Below are 12,003 nucleotides of genomic sequence, written 5' to 3'. Positions count from 1 at the left end.
CAAAGCATTTATTTAAAATAGAAATTGTTTGTAACAATATATATGTCTTTATACTGTCATTTAGGTTATGCTGTTTAAATCATGTGTATTGTATTATTATTGTATTATTGTCATGTGTCTTATGTTGATGAGGTTCTGTACTGTTTTTAAATGTTTATAAGCCTTTGTTTACGGAAATGTTTATTTTGATGTGCTTTAAGCCATCATGTTGCTTTCTATTTTACTTTCAAATCAGGTTTCAGAGGAAATTAAACTCTGCGAGGCAGGAAAATGCAGCTACCTGAGACCCCAGGGAAGAAACATTCTGAAGACAATACTGGTGGGTACAGGTGTTGTTTTGGCTTGATTTTTTTTTTTTTTTCATCAGCAAATAGCTTAGTGATTACATAAGCTGATCATGACAGGATATTGTGAATATTTCTCTAAAACTTGACTAACGTTTTGGCTTTAACAGCTGGATGCCCTCATACGGGATTTCCAAAAGAGAAAGTGACACCAAGATGATGCAACAGCCTGTGTCCAAAGAAAAATCCTTTCCAGCAAACACATTAGGTCTGCATTTCCAACCAAATTATATATATAATTGTTTTCTTATTCTGTGAATTTTTTTTTTCTATGTTCTGCATTTTGTTCTGTTCTCACACCCATTGTGAGTGAACCTATACTGCCAGCACGATGTAACCATTTGCAGCAGTTCCTACAATAAAGGCTTTATTTTGGTATTTTGTTTTAATTGTTCAGTGTCTTTTTATTAGTTATAGGTATGTTCACCAATTTTGCCCAAAACAAGAGAGAAATTGTTTTAAAACTACAATGTTTACTGTGCACTGTGCAATGTTTACTGTGCACCAAAAAAAAAAAAAATATATATATATTTTTATATATATATATATATATATATATATAAAGGGAAGTCGTGGCCTAATGGTTAAAGAGTCGGACTCGTAATCCAAAGGTTGCTGGTTTGAGTCTCGGGCCGGCAGGGATTGTAGGTGGGGGGAGTGAATGTCCAGCGCTCTCTCCACCCTCAATACCACGACTGAGGTGCCCTTGAGCAAGGCACCGAACCCCCAACTGCTCCCCGGGCGCCGCAACATAAATGGCTGCCCACTGCTCCGGGTGTGTGTTCACGGTGTGTGTGTGTTCACTGCTGTGTGTGTGCACTTTGGATGGGTTAAATGCAGAGCACGAATTTCGAGTATGGGTCACCATACTTGGCTATATGTCACTTTCACTATATATATATATATATACATATTAAATTTTTGTTAATTAAAATAAATTTGTTTTAATTTCATTTATATTTCTTTTAAACTTAGAAATTGATTAAATTCGCCAGTATATTTATTTAGCCACCAGATGGCGCAAATGTACATACTTATCAAAATTGACTCGGCCCAGGAATGATCAAGTTACATTGACAGTATTGTAAAACCCAAACTTAGTGCAATGCAAGACCTGTACGTTTTTAAATAAGGCTGAAGCAAATATTATGTAATAAAGCATGTGCTGTGAAATGTATATTCTAGCCCAGTTGGGTTTTATGTTCACTATGGCTCTTACATTATGAACATACTGATCCCACTCAAATACCATCTTGCCATCACCAGTAAAAAGAATAGAAATGATCAGTGCAGACAATATAACCCATTAATTCTCAGTTGACCCTGGTACTGAGGCTGTTGATATTACAGGAGATAGTAGCCTAGTAAATGCATACATTTGGGGAAAACGTCAAACTAAAATAATAGCAGTTGCCTTACAGTAACAATGTTCTCATACAGCAAAGCTATTCTGAACTACGTTTTTTAAGGGAGTGTCCATGTGCATTTAGCGCTGTGTTTTATATAGATTTGGAAAGGGGAGGCCGTGTGTGAGATGTCAGCACAGCACAGAGTAGATTTGGTCCGCTTGGATACTTTTCCCCCTGGGGCTGCACTGTCTTTTTCTTAGATTTATGTCAATCCATTGTTAGGTTTGTCATCTTTCGATGCGGAATTGACATTTAATTTTTTATCAGTTACCCTAAAATCTCCAGATTTCTATGTTCGGGGATGACGTCCATGTAAGCCTAACTAGGTAGGTTTCACTAAGTGGTGTAGGCTAGTTATAGCCTATATCTATTTGTTTACACGTTTGAAAGTAGAAATGCGTAAATAATAACATTTAATTTAAGAAATGTATGATTATGATACAGGCTACATTAATGTGCAAAAAAAAAAAAAAATTAAACTCAAGTAGCCTAGAATAGTTTAATCATTAATCATTACAAAAGTTTTCTATGTTCTCCGATTGCATTTTTTAAAATTTGACTCGAGAGTCCGAATTCGATCAAATGTAGCCCATACAGAGTTTTCGGTGAATTATGACTCGTTTTGGTTCGACGGAAGAATGAAAGTCGTACTGGGTTTGAAGAAAGACCGCGGTCAAGCAGGGCCAACACAGAGGGAACGCGCATTCAAAGCACTTTTCATTCTAGACGCCCAGAATTGAGATGTAATGACATTTTTTCGTTATTTTTTCTATTTGTTTTATGTACATCTGCGTAATATTCGTGTTATTTATTGCTGTCTTTGTATCTGTATTAGGTCTACTATATTCTTCTACCTGCATTTCATTGCAAGATTCGTAGAAAAGGAGATATGGGACATTAATTGATTTAGAGGGGTATTACGACCCCGTTTATAATAAGTACAAGAAATTAATGGGCAGTTTTTCAACAGGACGTCCCATACTATATGCACACCTCATATGAAACCATTTTACTGCAGCATTTTTTAGATATGGGACATTATTACATTTAGAGGATTATACATACCCCATTTCTAATAAATACAAGAAATGAATGGTCAGTTCTTATATGGGACGTCCCATACTATATGCACACCACGTATGAAACCATTTCACTGCAGCATTTTTTAGATATGGGACATTATTACATTTAGAGGGGTATAAAGACCCCATTTCTAATAAGTACAAGAAATGAACGGCTTATTAGAAATGGGGTCTTTATACCCCTCTACATTGAATAATGTCCCATATCTTGAAAACGCTGCAGTGAAATGGTTTCATATGTGGTGTGCATATAGTATGGGACACGAATATTACGCAGATGTACATAAAACAAACAGAAAAAAATAACGAAAAATGTCATTACATCTCAATTCTCAATTCTCCTACAATTACCGTAAGTATAGTTACACGCGCGCACCATAATTTCAATCGCGGCTGGCTTGACCGTGTTTTTCTGAACTGCGGCTGGTTTGCGAAGAAAGATGACAGAAGTTTCATTTCTGGAAGAAGTAGGCTATGCAACGTTATCAGAACAATCCAACATGGACTATACTTTCAGGTTATAATAGTGCGGTAGGCTAATTTAAAAAACTTACATTAAAAAACATTACATCATAACATAGCCTACTTGTTATAAATTAGGAACAGTTTGCGATTGTTAATCTATTGTTGTTGTTCTTTACACATTCACGTCCTTTTGATGAAAACATGGCAAGGGGTGAGAACCAGAAGGGTTCAAAGTGACATTTTTGGTGAAATGGAGATAAATACATCAAATGGAAGCTCTTAATGAGCTCTCTTTACTGGCAAAAGTAGGCTACTGTCATCCATGAGTGTACAAATTTGTATTATAAACAATTGAAATCAGTACACAAAGTCAGATCAAACTGGTAAATTTTTGTTTTGGCTCTCCTGTAAAGTTGGTGAAATGTCACTTCTGGTTCTCATCCCGTGGTTTCAATATTGCTGGAATTCGATTGACACAAAAATATGCAAGTTCTATGAATAAGAAATACAGTTACTTACAGTATGCTTTTGTTAATACTGTTATTAACAATTAACAGTGTACTGTTAAATACAGTATGTTTTTTGCACAGACTAAAAACCAATCTAGACAAAGTATGTATATATATATGTATATATATTTGGATATTCAAAATATTCTTCAATCATTATGAAATATTTGAAAAGCCGAAGCTTCAGTTTAGACCAAAGTTTTAACATTTTGTCTATTTTTATGACAATTTTCTGCTCATGCTAACCAAACTCATGTTCATGTTCATTCAAAGGATAGTGCCAATGCCTCAAAGCATCGCAAAGGTATGGTTGGACTTCCTACTCACCATCAAATTCATACAGTACACATTACATTACTAACATGAGCTTTCATTTCTCCCTACAGAATGAGCATATTGTGGCTCCGCCTTAAACTGAGAAATGTGATATATATAGCTGTGTCCCTGGCACTTCTTATATGTTGCTTCACAATCACAGTATCAATAGTAAAAGGAGGACAGGAAACAGGACTGTCTGAGAGCCTGCGGCTGACAGAACAATATGGCATTAATTGCACAGCGATATATGAAATGGAACCAGTGGAACTGGGCAAAACTTTAGCCATTCGCAAGCAAAAAAGCTACGTAGGGCAAACCGATGAGGCTGTTGTGAATTCCACCTCTGACTGTGATCAATTTGTGTCACAAGGTTATGATGGGATTCAAGGCTCTGAGTTTGAGCGTGAATTTCCCCTTGCATATTCTTTGGTTGTTCACCAGGATGCGGCTCTTGTGGAGAGGATGCTAAGGGCCATTTATATGCCACATAACATATACTGCATACATTACGATCTGAAGTCCTCAGATGACTTTATTTCAGCAATGAAAGGTCTGGCCCGCTGCATCCCCAACGTCTTCATTGCCTCAAAGCTGGAAAGGGTGCAGTACGCAGGCTTCTCACGACTCAAAGCAGATCTTAATTGTCTGTCTGACCTCCTAGATTCTGAGGTCAAGTGGAAGTATGTGATCAACCTGTGTGGTCAGGACTTTCCACTGCGGACAAGCGCTGAGCTGGTGTCGGATCTAAAAGAGCTGAAAGGCAGGAACATGGTGGAAAGCAAGTGGCCAGGAGGAAAACAATGGCGTTGGACTTATCATCATTTACTGAAAGACAGTAATTCAGAGTACTACAGCTCACCTGTCGCCACTTCTGAGATGAAATCTCCACCTCCTCACAACATAGCCATGTTTGTGGGCAGCGCATACTTTACACTCTCAAGGGAATTTGTGGTTTTTGTTAACCAGAGTCCCATAGCCAGTGATTTCTTGGCTTGGTCTGAGGATACATACTCACCTGATGAACATTTCTGGGCAACTCTGGTTCGTGTGTCTGGAGTACCAGGGGAAGTGCCAAGTTCTGATCCTGAGATCTCAGAACTGAAAAGTAAAACCCGTCTGGTGAAGTGGTCTTATCTAGAAATGATCCTTTACCCACCATGCACTGGAGTCAGTATACGAGCTGTATGTATTTATGGTGCTGCTGAGCTCAGATGGCTCCTAAACTATGGCCACTGGTTTGCTAATAAAGTGGATCCAAAAGTGGATCCTGTTCTTACGGAATGTTTAGAGGAGATGCTTTTAGAAAAACGCCTGAGGCCAAAACTGCAGTAAAAAGGTCTTATTTTTATTACTGTGCTGTTTTGTGTGTGTGTGTGGGGGGGATTTGTAGTAAAAAAAATATATACTTTGAATATGCGATTTCTTTTTTTTCTTTTTTTTTTTTAATGTATCTATATTTATGTGGTCCAGCCAGCATGAGTGCAATCCTTTGGCTAAACAATTTAGGGTTTAACATGCCAGTCCTCTAAATCTTTTAAGTGAACACTTGTTCTGTTGTGTATGAGACATGTAGTAACATAATATGAGACAAAATGTGAATTTTATTAGAGCAAAGTGAAGGAGCACAAATACATTTGCCCAGTTTATAAGAACAATGTAGTAAAAAGTGAAGCGGCTCACATTTGTCCGTTGCTGACGAAAGTATCTATTTTGTCTCTCTGAGCAAAAGTTACGAAAAGGTTAGTTCACAAAAAGAACAACAAAAAACAAATGAGCTGAAAATATACTCACCCTCGGGCTATCCAAGTTGTAAATGAGTTTGTTTCTTCATCCAAAAAGATTTGTGCTTGTAAGAAACAAATCCATCATGAAGGCTTTTTAACTTTTTAACAAAATAAGAGTTCGTAATCCCTAATAATGCTTCCTCTTGTGAAAAAGTTGTCTTCCCACATCAAAATCCCCTGTTATATTTGTTTAGGACTGTTTTAGACTGTTTTCACTTGCAAACCGTACTTGATCTGTGCATATTTCTCTCCTGATTCAGATGAGATGACTTTTTCACTGGAGAAAGCCATATTATGGATAGGGGACTTGGAAAGTAGAGGAATTTTATCTGGAAACAATGGTTTAAAGTTGATAACGTCTTAATGATGGATGTGTTTTTTTAAACATGTAGCTTTTCAATTCACAAGGTTATTGTCATACTTTCATCAGCTGTTTGGATCCATTGATAATGCTAAATTTCTTCAAATCTGTTCTGATGAAGAACCAAACTCACTCTCAGGATGGCCTGAAGGTGAGTACATTTTCAGCAATGTTCATTTTTGCATGTTTTCATTTTTAAAGCTTTAAAATCACTGGATCTTCCACATGTTCATCGCAAATGGAGAAGACTTTATGTTGGTTCAGAGCAATAATTCAGTGAGAATGAATTTGCATGTGCCCTCTGGGTTGCCATTCTGCCAAATTCACAGAAGGAATAATGCAAATCAAATAAACACAACCCCTAAAACTATAGACACAATTTGCATGTTGCAATTTTTTCTCTTGCAGGCTTGTAAGAATGCAGCAGACATCCCTGGATCTGGTGTAATCTACTGGGGCTATAAGCATTGCTCCACAATCCAGGCACCTGAAATAAATAGCTCTTTAACATTTAGAAAGTGTGCTTGACTATAATTTGATGAATAACTGCTGCCATTATTGATAGAATTATTATTATTATTATTATTTGCATTTGGTTAAACATGATTCCAGTTGGTCAGTGAGCAAGTCCCAGGTATGGCTGAAAAACCACATGCAAAGTCTTGTGGATTTACCCCTGAACATGAAACTCTTTTTTGTTGATTTTATCAGAATGTAATACTGAAGAATTTCCTCTTGTAGAGTAAACAACTATATTCTTTATTTACCCATATTTTTGTGCATTTTACATCTATTTCTGCACACAAAATGAAGGGTGGGTTTACAATAATGTTTTATTGTTTTTTCATCCCTTTAATAATCATCTGTGGTATATTGATGTACTGATTAATAACAATGGTTTTCATTTAATATGGTGTTTGCTAATTTCATGGTTAATCACTTTCACAGTGCATTGATTTTGTGTCATATCATGCTTTTAATGGTTTATTGTTACATGCAATGTCTGTTTTTTTGTTGTTGTTTAGGCTGACTTCAGAGAAAAGATATGCACTTTATTCCATTTCATTTATCAATACATTTGCAATACATTTATATTTTATAAAAATATAAAAAATAACATATTGTAGGAAGAAGGTTTTTAATTTCATTTTTAGTTAAATTTTTTGTTAGTTTTATTCTGCTGATGTTGTAAAGGATCCCAGTATATCTGAAATAAATGTTTCATCAATTTAAGTTTGCTCTGTTGTGTGTGAATGAATTGTTCAACTGTTAAGGACTGAATTTTAGATCCTAATGACACTCAACATTGAAGAATAAAGATAGTACTTCAGTTTGGTCTGTCTTATGGTCTGATTGCACAGATTATTTAGAGCAATAGGGTTTAGAGCAAGAGTGAATCTAGATTTATGACCATACAAATTAACATCAATCTTTTACTCTTAGTCAATCTGTCCATGTAGGCATTTGCTTACATGATTGTGTGCCAAAATACAGTGTATTATATATGCAAAATCTTTGGCAACATCAACAATAGGTATACAATGCAATTGCTCCCTTTTAAATGTTGGAAAATCTGTTTGTTTTGTTATGCTAACTGGTTATATGGCTCGTTGCATTGCATTATTTGCAGTTAGGATTGTTTTGCAATGAATGCGCAACCCAGTTTTGGGGTTCCGAGCCATTCGTTAAACCATTCATATACCATTCACATTCACATGAGTAGTCTATGTCTTTATAAAATGTATTTATTGTGTTTCAGTTTAGACTTGCTGAGACTTTAGCAGCAACAGAAGGAACACAATTTCTTTAAGAGGAAAATAAAGGAGAAAGTATACTGCAAAGACATTGTTCTTGTGGTGAACTGTCTCTCCCGAATTTTCAACAATACTATTGGGCTTCTAATATTAAATTTATGTTGTACTGGGTTAACCCTTCTGACAGTCCAGCATGGCTGTTGTTATAAAAAGCTTTCTTGTAAATCTGAATTATCTGATTTACTTTGTACAAAGATTCCTCTTCCTGACCCAGTGTCTAGACATTCTCTCAATCCAATTGTTAGAGCATCTTTTAAAATATGGAATCAGTTAAGTCGAGCTTTTTTCGCTTACTGATCTCTCAATGCAGGCTCCTGAGAAATCATTCTTCCTCCTTTGATTACAGATGCTGCTTTTAATTGCTGGGTAGAGAAAGGACTTGTCACATTGAAAGATCTACATAGTGATTCCAGCTTTATGTCATTTTATCAAATAAGAGCAAAATATAATATTCTACAAACAGATTCGCAGCTTTATGATATCTAACATATCTTAAGATATCTTTGGATTTTCCAGTTCTACCAATGGAATCACTGCTCGATACAATTTAAAAAATCAACCCACTCTCCAAAAATAATATAGGTTTGATATATTCTCTGATTTCTTCTCAAAATTTAACATCCTTAACAAAATCAAAGCCACAATGGGAAAGTGAGCTTGATTTCCTTTTCTCAGAGGTCACATGGCAAGATATTATAAATAAGATTAATTCAACTTCAATTTGTCTACGACATACAATTATTCAGTTTAAAGTGGTTCAATGCCTACACTGGACAAAAGCAAAATTAGATACATTTTCACCAAATATAAACTCTTTGTGTGACAGGTGGAGAGTTCAGATAGCTGAGTTCATACACACGTTTTGGTCATGTTCTAAGCTTGTTAATTTTTGTCAATTAATATTTAATTTTCTTTCAGACGTTCTGTATTTATATATCCTTCTCCTATTCTTGCAATATTTGGTTTAACTACAGAACTCTTTTTAGATAATAATGCAAAAAATATTCTTTCTTTTTCAACTTTAATAGCTAGACGTCTTATATTGCGTAAGTGGAAGGACAAATCTCCACCTACTTTTAGTCATTGGATTAGGGATCTTATGTATCACCTTGCTTTAGAGAAGATCCGATACTCCCTTAAAGGCTGCAGTCAAACTTTTTTCTCTATTTGGCAGCCAGTACTGACATAGAGCGAATGGATCCAAATATAATATTTTCTGTTTAATTTTGATGTTGTCAATTTTTCTCTTTTCTTTCCCTCCTTTTTTTCTTCCTTTTCCCTTTTATTTTGGTCCAATGTACATACATGTATAATATATGAACGAACGTGTATATGTATCTATGTGTATGTGTATGTTGTGCAGTGGGGGGGAGCTCTGTTAGAGCAAGAAAATATTTTCGTTTTTTTTCTTTTAAAAGTGCTGTTATTGTCAGGGTTTCTATGAGAGAGGACTCACTCAAATGCAGAATAGTGTTGACAGTTTATTAACAGAACAACTGACAGGACAAGAGATGGTGAGGAGGGGAGTGAACACAGTCCAGACAATGGGCAGGGAATGAATGACGACAGGCGGCCTAGGTGAGCGGCCACAGAGTCCAGTCCAGGATGGCAGTCCGCCAGAGAGCAGTGACGGCAGCGAAGCTGGAGGCTAGCAGCAGTGGCCTGACACTCCGCACCACTCCACGGCCACTCCACACTAGTGAGGTCACAGACTCAGCACAGGCCTAGCAGCATGGCAGACCCAGCGAGGGACAGGATGGAACAGGACTAGACAAGACTAGACTGGGGACTGACATGAGACTAAAACAAACAACAACAAACAGCTAGGTAGGGAATAAGCGGTATCACAGGACTGGTAAGACAGCACAAGCAAACACTGACGTAGCACAGCAAACTGGTAAAACAAGACAGAAAGGGAGAACAATATAAAGGATAGGAGAATATGAGGAACAGGTGACAACACTCAGACAAACAAGGGGAGAACGAGAGTGACACGTGACAACACTCAGACCAACGAGGACTAAACAAGGGGGCGTGGTAATGGGAAACAAGGAGTCAGGACGAGAGGAGGACATGGCAGACAATAACAAAGACAGAGCCATGTGCTCAGACACAAAACAGACATGGAAATACTGAACAGAGACAAGACTGACAAAATAGTGAGGGCAGGATCCTGGCAGTTATATTATGTAAAATATTAATAAAACGACTTTGAACAAAAAAAAAAAAAAAAGGAGAAAGTATGAAAAAAACACAAAGTGAAATGTAGGCAGTGCAAACTGTAAATATTCTGAGCAAAGTTTGGTGTGAATTGCATGCTTCCCTTAGGAGTGACCTGAGAAAGCAAAATTCCCTTCAGTTTCAGAACTCAAAACTTTCTCTTTAGTCAAAAAACAGCTTATATTGAAGCCAGTCTGCCAAAACGACAGGTTGTGGAATGTGCCACTTTATGACGTAAAAGTGTGGCTAAACACCGCCTCCGCAGAAGATGATCAACACCTGCTTCTACATCACTGCCTGTTTAGCCACACCCACCAATTCACACACATAGTAAGTAAATGACAAGAGCGGCAAACACAGTTCTACAAAGAAACCAAACAATACACTTTTTATGATTACATTTATTTTTAATTAACCGCCGTCAGTAAGAACTTTTGTTCTTTTGTTCACTTCATTTTACCGTGGATTTGTTTACAAGCAAGCCACAATTCGATGATGGATTTTCAGAAAGGGTAAAACTAAAAGACGATGATGTGGCAACTACATTTGGTTCTGGCAGTAATGTCGCAACACACACTATTGCTTTGTCTGCTATTCCAGATCGACAGATCGATATGTGTATGCGTTTTTAACCTAAATCACAGCAGCGTCTATCTGAAAAGGATGTAGGCTGTCAAACATACACAGCTGTTAGCAATCACAGCAGTAGGCATTTACTTCTGAGTCTACAATCCGCCACACTTATTCAAACAGAGCTTCCCGAAGAGGGGTTTCAAAATAGAAAATAAGAAAATAGAATTTTCTAAATTATGATGTTTTTTATGTAAAAATCTTGATAACATGATAAGGGGACCTCAGAGAACAGTACAAAAAAAAACAAAAAACAAAGACAATTCATGACCCCTTTAATGGACTACATTTATTTGTCGACTATCCTTTTTGGAATGTAATAGCACACCTGGTGTTTGTGTCTGTAAAGAAAGAAGACAAAAAGGTACACTTCACAAGTACCATTAACAACTAATAAAATTATTTCATAGTTACCAAGAGACATTGTTACTCAAAAAACGTGGCTGTCAAACATGTTTCTTTTCTTTGCTCAAAATAAATTAGACAGTCAACACACTACACAATTCTTCAGTAATGTACCAGAAAGCCAAGATTAACAGGATTATTCAGAAAGTTGCCGTCAAGCAAGTTTCTCGTGTTTAATGTCACTCAACATGTTATGACGCACATGGCTTCTACTGATCAGAGTAAAAAAATACTAAATAACGTGGGCACGGCCACATTCAATGAATTCAGGATAAGGATGATTGTACCATTTCACTAGAAAAATTATAAGCAGACATGACGGGAAAGGAGTGTCTTTGGTCACATCCCAACGAATAGCCAAATCTGTCACAACTGCCTTTAGCAAATACTTGCTTCCTATCATTTATTATATATGACAATGATATCTTTTTTGTGGACCTTTACCTTAATATTAGTTTTGATTTTGGGGATTGTGTTTTATGTATATTCTTCCTTTGTTTCATTATTTAAGCTTATTGATCATTTACAGTGCGGAAAAAGTCTTTTTCAGTTATTATTTTTCTTTGGGTAATCATATTCTTATGGAACGTATAGAGAAGTAACTTTAAAAACAAAACAATAAATGTAAATTTCACTTATTGTTTCGACTAAAATGGAGAAGG

At 36.4% G+C, this 12,003-nt stretch overlaps 2 protein-coding genes across 2 annotated transcripts in view; both read left to right on the top strand.

Annotated features, from left to right (window-relative positions):
* LOC306856301 (progonadoliberin-2-like) overlaps window positions 1-493 on the top strand; it is a gene marked incomplete at both ends in the record, with an annotated part of 871 nt that extends 378 nt beyond the window's left edge. The window contains 2 exons of the mRNA XM_079395480.1: window positions 236-319; window positions 455-493. Coding sequence (XP_079251606.1) covers window positions 236-319; window positions 455-493 — 123 coding nt within the window. The remainder of the gene's footprint in view (window positions 1-235; window positions 320-454) is intronic.
* A 1,380-nt stretch (window positions 494-1,873) lies between these two features.
* LOC306855596 (beta-1,3-galactosyl-O-glycosyl-glycoprotein beta-1,6-N-acetylglucosaminyltransferase 4-like) lies at window positions 1,874-7,502 on the top strand. Its single transcript, XM_079394366.1, has 3 exons — window positions 1,874-2,079; window positions 4,083-4,113; window positions 4,196-7,502. Exon 3 carries the CDS (start codon window positions 4,197-4,199, stop codon window positions 5,457-5,459), a length of 1,263 nt encoding a protein of 420 aa, XP_079250492.1. The 5' UTR covers window positions 1,874-2,079; window positions 4,083-4,113; window position 4,196; the 3' UTR covers window positions 5,460-7,502.
* The last annotated feature ends 4,501 nt before the right edge of the window (window positions 7,503-12,003 follow it).

Source organism: Barbus barbus (genome assembly GCF_936440315.1).
Source record: "Barbus barbus genome assembly, chromosome: 36".
Lineage (NCBI taxonomy): Eukaryota > Metazoa > Chordata > Actinopteri > Cypriniformes > Cyprinidae > Barbus > Barbus barbus.
Note: the sequence above shows the minus strand (reverse complement) of the source record. Positions and strands in the feature narration are given on the sequence as shown.